Genomic DNA, 16,406 nt, shown 5'->3' on the forward strand with positions numbered 1-16,406 from the left:
ATATATAACACATCCATTTTAGATATTTCATACGAAAATAACTTATTCTTAATATTTAATCTGTACAAACACTTTCTCTGACCATTGAACTATTCTGGGACCAGGATAGAACCTTGAATCCGAGAACAAAGAACTAACAAAGAGAAATATCTAAAAAAACTTTTAATTAAATTAATTTCCCATACATCGATTTATTCAATTTCCTTAGGACATTACAGCAAATTGTAAGAGCCAAACTTCGTAACCAACAAATCCAACTATTGGCATTGTGATTCACTAATGAAGTAGCTTCATATGATACGCTGATTAAACTAATTAAGGTGAATCTAATTGTAACGTCCCGCCTCCCCGAGGCCGGGCCCGCTTACATCTAGCTGCTTTCTAGGACATAGACTGTCCTCACAGACCAACACTAGTCTTTTCTGCACACTTTGTCCTCACTCGTGCGCACTCGGGAAGAAATTCCCGGTCGGTCACCCATCCCCAAATTTGTTGGTATGAGTATCCTATTAATCCTATTAAGCACACTTTGTCCTCACTCGTGCACACCCGGGAAGAACTTCCCGGTCGGTCACCCATCCCCAAATTTCTCCGGGCCAAGCACGCTTAACCTCAGAGTTCTTTGGAGACCGGCTTCCGGAAAAGAAGTTGCAACTTGTTGGTATGAGTATCCTATTAATCCTATTAAGCCCTGGGCCGGGGTGTCACACTAATCTGGGGACCATGCCAAGTCAAACAGTGCCCTACTTCAAATAAAGAGGGAATGAACTATACTTGTAACGCTCTACTGTAATTAACGGTACCTCGGAAAATGGGTATGCTAGCTATAGTAGTATCTCTTGCGAAACATGCATTTACTATTTGTATGGGACCATACATAGCACCTGAAGCACTGCAGTATATCAGCATATGTTTTAGTATATGTACGAGTGTCCTCAGTTTTATGCATGCTTGCAAGCAGCTACCCCAGAAGCAAGTCCAGAGAGGCCTGACGATTTGCTTGTAATAAATAAAGAGAAAGAAGAAGAAGAAGAAATCCTTGTATTGATTGCTGAGGATATCACATGCCGAAACACACTACCGATTGAGATCAATACACACAGAGAAAGAAGACTATAAATAGATGAAAAGAAACTAAAAAATAAGTCGTACTTGGTGCATAAGTAGCTGCATGGTATAATGATCAACTATGAGAGATTGTGGTGTTTGTTTCTACTGTTGTTTCGTTTCGTTGTGCACATCTCATCGATCAAGTGGCGGATGTTAGCTTTTAGATGGACCTGTTCTCTAGGATCGCCGAGAGGCTCGTCGTCCGCTGCCGCTTGAGCCCCGCGGCGCCTGCGCCGCCTGACGGAGCCGCTCCCGGCTCCTCGGCGGCCGCCGACGCCGTGCGCTCCATGACGGCGCGCAGGGCCTCCTGGATGGACGCGACCGTGTGCTGCGGCGACATGGGCGCTGCTGCTGCTGCCTCCTCCTGCTGGTCGTCGTCCGCCGCCCCCTCGCAGCCGGCGGCGGCGCTGTCGTCCCCGGTGATGAAGAGCACGTTCTTGACGCGGCCGCCGAGGGTGGTGATCTCGGCCTTGAGCGCGCGCAGGCGGAGCGCCTTGAGCGCGCGAATGAGGTCCGGCAGGAGGTCGGCGCGGTCGTCGCAGCAGAGCGAGGCGCGCACGACGAGGCGGCCGTCCTCTTCGCTGGACGCGTCGACGGTGAGCTCGTCGGACTCGGTCGGGAGCGGGCACGCCTCCTCCGTGATCTCCGACGTCTGCCGCTTCAGCTCCTTGACGTGCTGGATCACCTCCGCTAGCAGCGACGCCTTGTCCGTCTGCACATGGCACGCGCATGACGACCGATCAGTCAGAGAACACAGACCAATAAACCAAAAAAAAGAAGAAGAACACGAGGAGGAGTAAATCACAAGGAAAACTCGCTCGCTAAAAGAACCACGAGACAGCACTAGTTTAGTTGCCAGAATGATGAGAGGGGAAGGATGCGGTGTACGCATGCAGGCCAAAAGGAGGCCGGCGTCCATGCGTGCCGTGGCGTGCATGCTTCCGATCCGAGCGGGGGACTCGCTCGCCCCCTCCGACTTAGCACCAAGCAAGGTTAGTGCAGCGCTGTTGGTGGTGCTCGGACGCACGCTTCCACAAGCGATCTGGGTCGCCCTCCTTTTGGTCTCAAGTGGGGCATCAAACCACCACTCCCAATTCTTTATGCTTCTTCAGCCATCACGCCTACATGCGGTCAAACGGCCTACCAGGAGGATGTGGTGCACTAAGAACTAACTACAGTGAGCACGAGGAGTCTGTTAGTGGCATAGGAGAACGTGGCTGCTAGCTCGGGATGCAGTAGGTTTTGCAGAGGATCAGAGGCTCGGGGCTTTGGGAGTGTTGCTAGGGGCCGGGGCGGTAACCCGGCCGGGAGGAGGATCTCTCGAGATGGGCAGCCTTTTGCTTATCTTTGCTGCCACTGTTCATGTCCGAGACTGACACGAGCTCGCGTGTTTTGTCTCTCCCCGGCGAGGCCGGCATAGTGACTCGAGGTCGCGAGCTTTTTGTTTCCTTCGCGGTCCCTCTTTTCGGCGTCAACTAGGCGGCTCCCTCCCCCTCCCTGTCTCTCCTGGCCCGGCCCTAGTTACACCTGTGCTAGCTCCTGTGCTATCGGAATCGGATGGAGAGCCGGCGGCCGTCAGCTGGCGGCCTGGTGATGGAGTGTGCAGCAGGGATAGATTCACTCGATCCGTGTTGCGACGGCGAGCCGGTCGGTCGAGCACGTCGATTAATGACTACTAGTTACCTTGGTTGTGTTGGGCAGGAGGCTGCGGAGGCGCGCGAGGTGCGCGTTGATGCGCTCGCGGCGGCGGCGCTCGGCCTCGCTGTGGCTCTTGGACGCGGCCAGCGCCTTGGCGTCCATGATCTCCTGCGCGGTCATCCGGCCGAAGTCGCCGAACGGGGATGACGCGAAGGGCGGCGGCATCATCATCCCGGAGCCGCCGTGGTGCCCCATGTAGAGCCCGCCGAGGCCGAGCGGGTCGGACGACGTGGACGCGCCGCCCGAGTGGTGGTGGTGGTGGTGATCGTACGCGAACTGGAGCGCGCGCCGCGCGTAGAAGTCGGCGAGGAACGGGGGCGGCGGGGGCGGCTGCGGGGGGAGCGGCGGCAGCAGCGGGAAGAACGGGGCCTCGCCGCCGCTGACGCTGTGGTGGTGGTGGTGGTGGTGGTGGTGGTGGAGCTGCTGCTGTGGCGGCGCGGGCGGCGGCGTCGGCCAGCCGAGGAGCTGGGGCTGCGCCATGGTCGCGCTCACGCTCCCCACGCTACTGCTCGCCTCGAACACCATGCCAGCAGCGGCTTCCGGACAACAGCCGGCATCTTGCTCCACCACTCCGCTCGTCGCGCCACCGCAAACCCTCGCCTGATGCAGCTCCAGCTCCTCCTCGTCGTCGTCGACGAGCACGCCGACCTCTTGGAGGTGGTGGTCGCCGTGACCACCCATCGACCGACCGATCGATCTGAAGGGAGCAGCAGCAGCAGCAGCTTGTTGCTATCTAGCAAAGGGCTGCGCGCGGCGGTGTACGTTGGCGTGGAAGCGATCGAGGAGTTGGATGGATGCTTCTGCTGGGTTCCTCCTCTAGGGCCGGGCTAGCTTTTGTATAGGGTGTGTCATGTGGCAGCATGATGCCCCTTTCGGCCTTTTTGTCTTTCGCTTATGATCTCGCCCGGCTTCGCAAGAATCATGGCGACCTCCCCCTGGCCTGATCACACACAGACATGCACACAGCAAAAGGCCTCGCTTTTGTATAGAGTGTTTTTTCTCGCTCGAATTCGCTCCCGGTGGTCTGGCCTGGCCAGCCTCTCTACTAGACCTGACCTGAGCGCATTACTTGGCTGCCACGCCTTTCGATGGCCTTGTGGGGGCAAAGGCTAGTAGGGTAATATAATTACTGGAGGCTGGAGCAATGGAGACAGGAGGGGAAAAGGGCGTGTAAATGGAGCCGATCGATCAGGCCTGGAGCAGGACCAAAAGGGGCTCGTAGTGAGAGAGGGAGGGGAGGGACAAAGGCAAAAGATTGCATGGAAGGCGAGCTAGTACTGTGACCAGCAGGACGAGAGAGAAGAAGAAGAAAGGGGCTCGTGTCACACGCTGCCATGCGCGTGTGTTACTAGTGAACGCCTGCCTCGGGTGAAGGCCCATGTAATGCAGCGGCCGCCACCAGCAAGCGAGCGAGCTAGCGAGCACGGAGCACCCGTCCGCTTTACGAATCCACGCCTCCCCGCGCGACACCATCATGGTGTCTTCGGATACACTCCTCGCCGGCCTGCGCTGCGCGCGCGGCCTTAGCAGCGGCGGCAGGCCGAGCCGCGGAGGCCACAGCAGCTCGTACGAGAGACGACGCGGATTTGTTACTCTAATCCCTGCGTGGGCGCAGGATTGAACGGAGCAGGATCCGCCGCCGAGGGCAGCGCGGCGCCCACTAATGGCGCCACGATTACAGACCTCTCTCTCTCTCTCTCTCTGGGCCGCGAGGTCGCCAGGCGCGATGGATGGGCGATGAGATCCCCCCCCCCCCCCCCCCCCCCCCGGCCCGGGCGCGGCCCCGCTGTGCATGCCGGCGCCATGATGCGCTCCCCCTCCTGCCGCGACGCGCGTCGTCGACGACACGATCATGCTGCTGTGCCGCGCGCCCGCCCGCTCTCTCTCCCGGAGCCGCGGCCGGCCGGTTCGCTCGACGATCGGGGCGGGGAACGAGGCGGGGACAAGTGGAGCAGCCTCGTTCCTCCCCTCAGAACAGATATCGCGTCGGCGTCCTCCCTGCTCCTTCATTGCTTTCGTACGCCGGCACGGTGGCCAGGCTCGAGCTCGCTCCCTGCTGGCCGGCGGATCGGAGCGCCGCCGCCGGGAGCGGCCGGAGGAAAAAGGCACGCGTCGATAGGATCGGGCTCAGAACCGGCCGCAGGGCTGCATGCCGCGGCACGCCACCTTGGGCGGCCATGTGCGTGTCACGCGACGTGACGGTGACGACGCGCCCAGCGAGCGGCGGTTTCGATTGCAGGGACGGTGGAGAGGCTCGCATGGCATCCGGCCGAGGCGGAGGCGGCAAAACGACCGGCGAACAGCTCATCATGGCGCGGCTCCGCCGCATTCACTCCGCCCTCGTTTGGGCTTTTGCTCGCTCCTCCGCTCGTAGCATGCCTGCCAGCCCACCTCCGCCGGTGCTGATGGATGCTGCGCTACAGTGTCCAGCAGCATTTATGTTCCGCGTATGCCGGCCTCCGCGCGGGAAAAGATCGGCGGCGATCCATCGCGGACAGGCGGGAGGACGGACCGCAGTCACCGCACTGTGTAGTTCCTTTTGCCGGCGATGTACTTTCCTTTGCGGAAATGGAAAGTTTGGCTGGCCTGCTGCTTCAGAAAAAAAAGGTTTTTAATACCAGTCGTATGTAGTATTCCTTTGAAATATGACACGCTGTCTGACTTTAGCACCATTTCCCAAACCAATCTTTGACTTCGTTCATTTTTCCATACTATATATAGCACTTGTAGAAATGAAATGATAACAATGTAAAAAAGACTTTTAAATGTGGATTGAATGATATTATTCATTTATTATTTTCAAAAACATATTTACATTGCGTGAGGCGAATGTGTGCATTTTCGTAAAGATTACAAGGCCTGAACATTAAATATATACTCCCTCCGTCCTGAAATGTATGTCATTCTAGAGTTTTTAGGACAGATTATGGTTGTGTAGAAAAGACTCCTCTACCCCTAATTATTAAGCATTAGGAATGTGCTAATTAAATTAGCATGTCTTTTCTCATGCACCTTCCCCACATGTATCTCTCCCTACATGGTTGCATGCACATATTTCTATTGGAAAATACCCAAAAATGATGCATAGATGCATAATTAAGATGGTTAGGTTCACTCTCAACCTAGAATGACATACATTTGAGGACAAATTTCAAACTTTAGAATGACATACATTTCAGGACGGAGGGAGTACACGCCTTATATTTTAGTACGCAGGGACTGGTACCATCCATTCCGTAAAGATAGACAAAGCAAAACTGCGAAGTAAAACAGGGTGAAGCAAAAAGATAAAGACTGAAGTTCGTCCTTTTGGAGGAAAATGGTCTTACTTTATCTGAACTATAGGCGAGGCAGACGTACCTCCTGCTATTTTTTTTTTGAAACAAACCAGGCAGGAGAGCTGCCGATTATATTAAAAAGAAGATGAAAGCTCAGATTGAGCAATAGAACAAAAAGAAAAACGCAAATAACCCAACACCAAACCTCTCCACAAACATCACACCGCCAAACATGAAGCTAAAAATCCAGACAATTCGCACCACTTAGTCCTCGCAAACTCCACAACTCGAATGTCATCATTGGGCGTCGTTGACTGTTACATCCTTCGCCAGATGGGGACTCAGCTCAACCAGGTTCATGTACTATCGTATCTTGTAGGTCATTGACTCCTTCCCCAACAATGCCGATTAAGGCATTGTCCAACGCCTCGACCTCGTTATCGTTGAGGTTGAAAATCTCATTCAGAGCAGCATCCACATCCACTGGTAGGGCCCATTGAACATGTCAACAAACTCTTGTAGTGCAACCTCAATTCGTGCAGCCTCATCATTTAAAATACCAATCTTACGACAAAGGTTACGTTGCGCTCGCTGCATTTGAGTCATCGGACGTGTGGTGGAGAGACGTGCGCTGCGTCGTACCGATGACATGTCAAAAGTGCGTCGCCGACGTCGACGAGGAGCTGGCGTTGGTGTTGGATCCCTCTGTGGTGCTGGTGCCACCTGGGCAGCAGGCTGCTGTAGCAACGGTTGAGTCGGAGTCACGAAGAGGGCGGCCACGCCACCTGCAGCTTGGTTGTCCGAAGCATCCTGGGTAGTTTCGTCGTCCGCATCGGAGTGCTGGCTTGCAACATCCCCAAGGCCAGCCGGCGGGGTGCCCATGTTGCTTATCGGAGAAGTCGGAAGTGGTCCTTGGTATGGGGTATCCACTGACGCCGCCAACTCTATGCGCCTCAAGGCCTGTTCCACGGCCGTGATGGAGTTGTCTTCGGTCTCTTGAACTTGGGGTGGAGATTGAATCGAAGGGTTGAGGCGGGCGAACACCTTGCTCATTGGAATCGGAGTTGGAGCCGATCTGCTCTTCCTTACTTGCCCACGTATCGGAAGGGGGCCATCAGAATTCCCTCCCGGCGCCTCGAGCACCCCTAACTTTGTAGCCAAAGCACAAGCTTTGTCGATGTAGTCATGCAGAAGTTTCTGAACTGACATCGCAGCCGTCTTCATGTTGGGCGGGAACAACAAGTTGAGCAGCTTTTGCACAGCATCTTGGAGTGCCTTTGCCTGCATCACGATGAGGCACTGCAGGGCATTCCCTTCCTGGAGTAGAACCTCGTGCTGAGAGGGGAGAGATGATTGTTGAGCCTGGTTGTCCTCCATGCTACCAAACCTACCATCGCGAACCCAACGATGAGGTGAGCGCTCCCGCTCGCGGCACACTTCATTGCTATCTGCATTCGTGCTGACGTCTTGACCCCGATGGCCTTCTTTGTGCTGTCTGTTGTGATCGTGGTCCCTGTCATCTCGCCACCCATGCAAGGGTATCTGGTCCGCACCGCTCCAACGACGGTCAGGCACCTTGCAGTCACGCACGCGGTGGCCAGAGCGGAGGCACCTGAAGCAACGAACTGGTTCTCTACCCAGGCACACGAAGCACCTGCCATTAGTCTTGGAGCAGAAGGCTTGTTGGGTCGGAGCAAAGGCACGGCCGCCCGGGAAGATGCAGTGGTGTCGAATTGCTCGGCTTGGACGATCGACGTGTGTCCATCCTGGATCCAAAGGGCTGAAAGAGCGGGGTGTAGGGGCAGGGCGCACTGGGGAGCAGGGTTCTCCTTTTCGTTTTTGGACCGAATCCCGCCATCCGGCGGAAACGGAATTTCGGGCGAAATTTCGCTAAATTTCGGTAATTCCGACCGAAAAGTGTTTTTGAATTCGAAAAACGAAATTTCGTTGTATTCCGACCGAAATTTCGGTTTTTCCGACTGGAATTTCGGTAATTTTGACCGAAATTTCGGTTTTGTCACCGTAAAATGATGCAAATTAACAGAAAATGATGTGTACATATGGAAAAATTGAAAATTTTGGCAAAATTTCCCCTGATTATGTGTATATTGACAGTTTATAATGCATAACATATATATAACTCCACAAAACAATGACAAATACACCATTTAACACATAACTCATGTCCAAAGTCCACACATACAACGTAATACATCCAAAGTCCATTACAATTATTACACATAACTCATGTCCAAAGTCCACACATAGAACACAATACATCCAAAGTCCATTAGAATTATTACAATCCAAAGATACAACAGAGGCAAAGGCATAGTCCAGAATAATCCATGTAGCATATTCTCTGCATTTAAATATTTATGTGAAATAAATTAAATAAGTAGAGGAAGCAAAACGTATAGATAATTTCTGTTGATAGGATAAGTACCTGCATTCTTCAGTCCTCAAATCTCTCTCCCGGTGGTCCCTCATACGGCTCGTCTGTTGGTGGCAAATACACGTACGTAGGTGGGTGATGTTGCAACTGTGGAGCTCCATATGGTAGGTAGCCGTGATAATCCAAATAAGGCAATGCTGCAACTGCCTGCGGAAGTGGCGGGTTCACCACCCCTGGTGGTGGCCACAGAAAGCCCCCTGCAGGGGGAGAAGTACTGTAAGGGTTGTAGTACTGACCACTGGAGGCAGAGTTGGAGCTATCTTCATCATATGCAAGTGGGGCCTGTCGACCATATCGACTTGTCGATGTTGTTTGTCGTTGTGAAGTAGGTGCTCCATGATCTGTATCTTGTGTTGCATGGGTGAAGTCCTCCTCCCCAGTGAACCTTATAGTAGGAGATATACGATAACCACCACTTTCGTTGCCATCATTGCCATCACCATCATCATCATCATCACCATCACCATCACCATCATCATCATCATCACCATCATCATCATCATCATCATCATCATCATCATCATCATCATCATCATCATCATCACCAATGTCCTCACCACCACTAGGCTCAGGTGTGGTATCGTCACTACCTAACTCCTCCTCAGTGCGTGGTTTCTTCCCTTTTCTCATTTCGGGACCAATCTTAGTCTTCCTTTTTCCCAGATGTGTGTCCCCAATTGTTTCTTCGGCCCATGTCTCCACATCTTCATCGTGACCATGAGAAGAGCCTATGTCAGTGAACATCTGGCTCGGCAATGGAGTGTCAGTGAAGTCTGAGTCTTCATCAAATGCTGGGTCTCCATTGGACCTTGATTGCTTCATCCAATCTTTAATTGCTGATGACTGCCGGTACAAAGAAAGATCCATGAAACTGCTAACTGGATCATAGTCATATGGATCGACCCCTCTAGTAGCACGTTGCAGACGCAAGCGGAGGTTGTAGTTCACAAAGACCAATTTGTCCAATTTCTGGTGGCTCAACCTATTGCGCAGTTTGGTGTGGATGTAAGCAAATGTGCTCCAGTTCCTTTCACATCCACTAGAGGCTGCACACTGCGACAACAAGCGTCGGGCGACCCTTTGCAACACTGGTGTATCTCCCCCAAATGTAGCCCACCAAGCAGCTGGTGAAGTTTTTCGGTCAATGGCCATTCGCCTAGCAATGTCACTAGAGAACTCACCTTGCTTCGTCCTGAATATTTCAAATTCTTGCAATGCAATTGCTGCTGAATTAGTATCCAACATTTTCTCCAGGCCATTGCGCATTACTGCCATGACTTTCTGTGATGTGCCCAAACTGTACTGCCCATAAGGGTTAAGAGCACAAGCAGTGGCCATATATGTGCCTAACATCACTGTGGTCATCCTTGCATCTATCACAGCCATGATCTTTTCAAACCGGGGGTAGTCACTGCTGAACTTGCTGGCATATGTCTGCCTCATGTTTTGATACTCCATTGTCACCTCACTCAAATTAGGTGTCTTGTCTGTGTCAGCAAATCTCAAAAACATGTACAGAGGCTCAACATCATTGATCACATACTCCATATTCGCCCACCATTCAAGACTTGTGATGCATTCGTAAATGTACCTTCCAGTTTCACTTTTGAAGTGGCGGGACCGTCGGAACTCAGGTGACACTAACCATGTCATGAACTGGTCCTTCTTCTTATACATGCTTTCAAGGAACATGTAGTTGGTCCCAAATCTTGTTACATTCCACTTGACCAACTCTCCACCGATGGCTTCCCTCATCATGCTGTGTAAACTGTTGGAGTTGTAGAGCCAGCTGCAAATTCGTTGCGCGCTTCGAATGCAAGCATCATGCTCCGGCCACTTCCCTATGTCCTTCAGCATAAGGTTGATGGTATGGGCAAGGCAAGGCTGCCATGCAATGGTAGGGAACTCGTGACAGAGAATTTTGCAGGTTTTTTTGTAGTTCGAACCATTATCCGTGACAAGCTGAACCACATTGTGAGGCTCCACTTTCATGACCACTGCTCGTATCTCCTGCACAACATTGCCAATGTGATATGCATATGGTCCTATATTTTATGCCAAGGTGAGAACAATGCTTCGATACATGGACTTACCTTCAACAAGTATTGATGGTCCTGTATTTTGTCGGACGCATTGATGGACTTCAAGAAATACATGGTGCCACCGCTATACACCAAGAAATTAATGTCCGAGTTACGCATAGGCCCCGTCCACGAATCACACATGATCGTGACTCCACATTCATCCCACTCGTTCTTCCACTTCTCTATCTCTTTCTCTATCTCCTTCACATTCTCATCCAAATATTTTCCATCTATCTCCCTCCCTGATGGTATTTTGATTCCAACACCTGCGGTCATAGAAGAGAAAGCATTAAGATCACAATGAAGGATATGTAATGTAGCTCAAAATATACATTGTTACCTTGTTTCTGGGTCTCCACGATCGCAGCTTTAAAGTATGGGTCATCGACTTTCCGGCCGGGAATACCGACAGCATGGCACGCCTTCGCCCATGCCCTCCCTAGAAGCTCTCTTGATGTCCTCCCCTTGACAGTCCATGGGCCGGTATCAATCCTTTGCTGCCGTGGACCACTGCTCAACCCTAGATGGTAGTCCCTAACCCTCTCGGGGACTTGTGACTGGCTCCTTCTGAACATCGAAGGCAGCGGTCCACCACTGCCTCCAACACCACCACCTGCTCCTACACCACTACTCCCTCGATCAGGACGACTACTACATCCCGATCCGCCACCCCTATCATATCGTGGCCCAGCTTGCTGCATAAATTCATACTCTTGGCGGGACTGGTGTAAGGCCGCTTGTAGTTCTGCATCCTCGTCGAGCCCCTGGCCTTCCTCTTTCTCTAGATCAATGTGCGGCCCCCTTGCAGATTGGTCCCTCAGCAGCTTTTCTCGGGCCCTTGCTTTAGCTCTAGCCTTGTTCATGTCCAACTGCTCACTAAAGAAGGCCTTAACTTCGGCTGGAACCGAAGGGCAGTCCTTCACATCTTTCCCCCTATGTGCCAAATGCTCTTTGAACCTTGTTGCTCCTCCCCCACTCTTCTCCTCCCTGCAATACTTGCATTTGAAACCACCCCTGATCTTTTGGCCATGCTCCCACACTAGGTCTGGCATTGTCCTACAATTACAGAAAAATAGTAAGGTATAAGTTCATGAATAACACATGAAGTAGCAACTCATGTTCTTTTTTATGAATACCTACTAACAACCCATGAATATCACATAAACTAACAATTCATTAAAACTACCAATTCATACATTGAGACTAACATGAAAAAATTCATACATATCAACTAACTGATTTTTTCTATGCTTTCTATGTCACATGGTCTCTAGAATCTCAAATCAACTAACTTAGATCGACATCAACAAGCATCAACATAAAAAAAACCTTCTCATACCTTAGTTCCCGGAGCCGAGGCGAAATCCGGTCGGTTTCACCGGTTTTCCGCCGAAACCGCACCGAAATCCGCCCGGATTACGGATCCCTTCCGACAGCGCATCCAGGGAACGGAATCCGCTACACCGCTCCCGGATTTCGCCGCCTTTCCGCCGAAATTTCGGTGCGGGGAGGCGAAAATCGCCGGCGGCGGCGGAGGGGACTAGAGAGGAGACCGTGGAGGGGAAAAAAGAGGCTCGGGCGACCGTGAGGGGTGACGCTGACGACCAGATAAGGTTTACCGTGTTAACGGGTTAACGGGTCCACTCATCGTTAACGGGTCCGAACTCATTTAGTGATTTTAACCAACCAAATCAACTTATATTTGAACGATTTCAAGTGCTACTCGCTCAAAAAAGCACCTAGTTTTTTATCATATTTTTTTCATATTTTTTTACAAATTTTTTTGAATTTTTGAATTTCGAAACGAAATTCACCGAAAAGTAGCGAAATTTCTCTTCCCGGTAACTAGCGGAAACGGAATTTTTACCGAAATTTCGCCGAAATTCCGCCGAAATTGTGAACCTTGCTGGGGAGTAGCGGTAACAGTGGGGTGATGAGCGCCGAGGTGGCATGGTCCCGGTGGTGAAGTAACTGCTCCGTGCAGGCACAAATATGGTAGACTTCAGGCGCGGCTTGGTTGGAGGCTGCTGCAGCGGGTCGTCGGTGGAGAGGAAAGATGCGGCCTGCCGCACGAGGGGGGACCTAACGACATCTGCGAAGGAACATTGAAGCTCTGAGTCAGGCGTGGGCCACGTGGCAGGCACCTGGGAGACATCTCGCATCGGCGGCTGCCCGAAACTAGGTGGCGGAGGGATTGAGATTCAGTGACTTGCTCAAGCCAAGTCACTGAGCACTGTTCCGGTAACTTGCTATCTCTTGAGAGCCGTCCATTTCGTGATCGACGGACAGATCCGCGTGAACAGTACCCGTGCTACAGTATTAAATAGTACCGTGGAACAATATTTTGGTACTGTACATGCTACAGTACTATCGACACAGTGATTTTCCTTGTCGTTTAGCGCCAGTTACGTTGTCACTTGCCTCTTGAATCCGTCTCCGTGGCGGAGGGGGGTCGTAGGCGGGGAATCAACAAGGAGGACACCTAGGGAAAGGGATCCGCTGCAGTTCGGCAGCCTGCAGTTGGGCCACTGACAGGTGGGATTGCATGTGTGGGGCCCATGTGTCAGGGACACCGATGCAGGTCACTCAACTGCAGCGGATCTCGTTCCGACACCTAGATCCTCCATGGTAGGCGTTGCGGAGTCTGGTGTTGAGGGTGAGGGAGGGGTCGATCCACACAGCTGGTGATGGATGCGCGAGGGGATGTGGAGCTTGGACGGTGGTGGTGGCGGCGGCGGTGGTGGCAGAGCGGAGGGAGACGACGGCGCAGGAGAGGTCACCGAGGTTGGAACCGCGTCTGGAGGTGGATCCACCTGAATGACTGCATCAACATCATCATCGTCGGAGTCAAGCTCTTCGATGGGCTCGGAGGAGCGATGCACCACAGAACTGCAGGGGAGCGAAGAAGCCGGCATCGCGGGTAGTGGCGGTTGCGGCGGGGGTGGATCAGACATGTCCCTCATGGAGCTCGGTGTTGAAGGCAGCCCACACAGCAGGCCGCGGTGGGGCTCAGTTCACCCAGGAAGAACACAACGCTGCGGAGGAGACGACAAGGTAGCCGCGGTGGCAGGCGAAATTCGTCTCCGCAAACCGAACATCCTATGAGCTTCTCACATGGCGTCGTCTTGTGGGCAGCTGGATTTGACTTGGAGTCTGCCGTAGGTTGCAAATCCGGTCCGGGAGAGACGGCGACGTAGAGCGGAAGTGGCTGTGATGGCTGACAAACGCCTTGAAACGAACGCGGAGGCAGCAGCAGGCAGTAGGGGCGGCCGGATCCGGCGAGCTTGAAAGTCGTTGCGGCGGCCGACGGCGACAGCAGCGGTCCCTGTACTCCCGCGAGCAGCTTCCCTTCAAGTAGCAAAGCCGTCGACTACGGTGATGAGGCCCACAGGTCCGGTATCGCCGGCAGCAGAAGGGGGCGGCAGCCCGGCGAGGGCCGAGGGGCGTGGACGGCGACGAACGTTGCTGCCTCCCTGCGACGAGCTACGAGCTGTGGTCGGCGCCAAGATGCTCGATGGGGAGGCAACGAGCTTCAGCAGGATGCGGGGGAGGCAGATCCGGCAGTCACGCGCGCGTGCCCGCGGCGCCGCACGGAACTTGAGCCACCGCCGCCATCCTCCCAAAAGCACGCTCCGGAAGCTCACATCCTCGCCCCGGTGGCAGAGGCAGCGGCGGCGGCCGAGGTTGCTCCCTGATCTCCCTGCACGCGCAGCTTGAGAGGGCGTGGAGTCAAGCTGGGGCGTGGAGTCAAGCTTGAGGGGATGGATGGAAAGGGCGCGCGGAGAGGAGCTCAGATCTGGGGCTGGTTGGGGGCGGAGGAGCCTTGGGCCGGGACTTATTTAGTTTTGACGAATTATCGTGACTTGTTTTTTTTTAAGTTCTGCACCTATGCATATTTTTTCCAACTATATGAAAAAGGAAGTAGATGAGCATTTATTTTCTCCTTTGCCTTTAGATAGGGGTGCAAATGGCTGTTTTTTAGGTGCACCTCCAACGATCTAACTAAATATTTAAGGGTTGAAGATGTATCACCCGTGCTTTTGGATAGGCCTTTGTTCCTAGGGAAATGTTGATGTATCTGGGAAGAGGCTTGGACCATAAGGCCCAACATATTTACACCTTTTAACCCAAGGCCCTCTCATATTCAACGGCGGCCACACAAACACGTAGCCCAAGACGCCCGGGGGCAAGAAGCCTGGTGGATCTGTTCAAGATGGACCCGTGAAGTAATGGGCCCGGTCCAGAGGTCGCGGCAGCAATTGGCCGGGCCGGACCGCCCGGCTCTTGGCTCTGCAGAATCGGAACGCAGGCCATCCTTCTGCGCGCACCACGCAGTTGAGAAACGAAAGAAAAGCTTTTTGGACTAATAGTTGTGCTAATGGCGTCCGCCGTCCGGTAGCAGGAAACTTATATGAATGACATCAGCGCTCAGCAGGAGCAGGAGCAGCAGTATACGCGCTGGTAGCTAGTAGAGTAGTAGTCCTTGCCGAGTATTGAAACACCACACGGCGTAGCCATAGACGACGCCCTGCCGCGTAGCAAGCAACTAGATCGAGAACCGCCTCCGGAGATTCCGCCAAAACCGCGGCGCGCTGGCCTCACGGGACATCCCCGCACGACCCGCCGGCAGCGGAAACTTCTTTTCTCGCTCGGATCTACCAAGCTAGCGTCGCCACACCAGAGGACCAAGGGGAAGCTACGTACTCTTTCAGAAATCCGTGCAGAGGTTGTCTTCAGAAGCTGGACAGGCGCGTCAGCTAGCCAGGCAGGCTTCCTGTAAAACCTGAAAAGTGGTGTTCGGTGTTCGTGGAGAAAAAGAAAAAGAAAAAGAAAAAAAAACAACTCTGAAATCTGAACATCGGGTAACAGGTAACTGCCGCCGTGCGACGATTTTTCGGCGTAAGATCATTCATGCTGCTTCGACATTACAGTACTATACAGTACGTTAGATGCAGGCTGGAACCTGGAAGGCACTTGACCAGCTAGCCCCCCTGACAAAAGCTATAAATTAAAAACTCAACGCCTCCTTTTTCACACACACTCGTGTTCTGTCGAAGACTTTGACACCACATGTTCACGGTGACGGCCCAGCGGTAACACAGCCGTACCTGTTGTTGGTGCCTGATTCGCCCACATCGCGTTAGATCCCCAGTCGTCGCCTCGCCACTTTTACACGCGCGCGCCAAGGACGCGCCCCGCCGCTGCCCTCCATCAGCATCAGCAACCATAAACCACCCAGCAAGTCCTGCCACAGCAGACAGCAGACCTCCTAGTCCTACACTCCTACCGACTCTCCCGGCGCATGCCCGCTCTCTCCGTTGATGCGCACCCGCACTCCTCGCCGGCGCGCCGCAGCCTTCCTCTCCGCCGCCTCCGCCCTCCCGCAGCTGCTCGTCGCGCTGCGGCCGGCACCGGTGTCGCGGCGGCATTGGTGCTGACAGCCCCAAGGCGTCTGGGGCATTACTATATATGGCGAGGCCGGTGGCGGGCGGGCTGGTCGGCCCGTGGCTCTGGCTCCTCATCGCCGTCCTCGTGCACTCCTCCCTCCTCAGCTCCACCGTCTTCACGCCCGTCGACGCCGCCCGCGCGTCGCCGTTCGTGGTGAAGGCCCCGCTCCCGCTGCCGATGGCTCCGGCGCCGTCGCCCGCGGACTGCGTGCTCGGGGAGAGCAAGAGGAGAGTGCCCACCGGCGCCAACCCCTTGCACAACAGATGACGCGAGGCCGGCCGGCAGGGTCAGAGGATGACATGTTCAGGAAATGGTGATTGATAGATGCGGAGG

At 53.6% G+C, this 16,406-nt stretch overlaps 2 protein-coding genes across 2 annotated transcripts; both read right to left on the reverse strand.

Annotated features, from left to right (window-relative positions):
- Window positions 1-1,019: 1,019 nt before the first annotated feature.
- Window positions 1,020-3,623, reverse strand: LOC120652945 (transcription factor bHLH30-like). Its single transcript, XM_039930909.1, has 2 exons — window positions 2,794-3,623; window positions 1,020-1,822 (listed from the first exon to the last, which is right to left on the reverse strand). The coding sequence occupies exons 1-2, from the start codon at window positions 3,487-3,489 to the stop codon at window positions 1,271-1,273; spliced, it is 1,248 nt and encodes a 415-aa protein (XP_039786843.1). The 5' UTR covers window positions 3,490-3,623; the 3' UTR covers window positions 1,020-1,270.
- A 4,646-nt stretch (window positions 3,624-8,269) lies between these two features.
- Window positions 8,270-9,837, reverse strand: LOC120652946 (histone-lysine N-methyltransferase SETD1A-like). Its single transcript, XM_039930910.1, has 2 exons — window positions 8,533-9,837; window positions 8,270-8,448 (listed from the first exon to the last, which is right to left on the reverse strand). The coding sequence occupies exon 1, from the start codon at window positions 9,814-9,816 to the stop codon at window positions 8,542-8,544; it is 1,275 nt and encodes a 424-aa protein (XP_039786844.1). The 5' UTR covers window positions 9,817-9,837; the 3' UTR covers window positions 8,270-8,448; window positions 8,533-8,541.
- Window positions 9,838-16,406: the final 6,569 nt, after the last annotated feature.

Source organism: Panicum virgatum, chromosome 9K, assembly GCF_016808335.1.
Source record: "Panicum virgatum strain AP13 chromosome 9K, P.virgatum_v5, whole genome shotgun sequence".
Taxonomy (NCBI): Eukaryota; Viridiplantae; Streptophyta; class Magnoliopsida; order Poales; family Poaceae; genus Panicum; species Panicum virgatum.

Coding starts and splice junctions, on each gene's coding strand:
- LOC120652945 (XM_039930909.1), bottom strand. CDS start 3,489: ATGGGTGGTCACGGCGACCACCACCTCCAAGAGGTCGGCGTGCTCGTC. Junction 1,823..2,793: donor TCCTGCCCAACACAACCAAG/GTAACTAGTAGT, acceptor TGCCATGTGCAG/ACGGACAAGGCGTCGCTGCT.
- LOC120652946 (XM_039930910.1), bottom strand. CDS start 9,816: ATGGCAGTAATGCGCAATGGCCTGGAGAAAATGTTGGATACTAATTCA.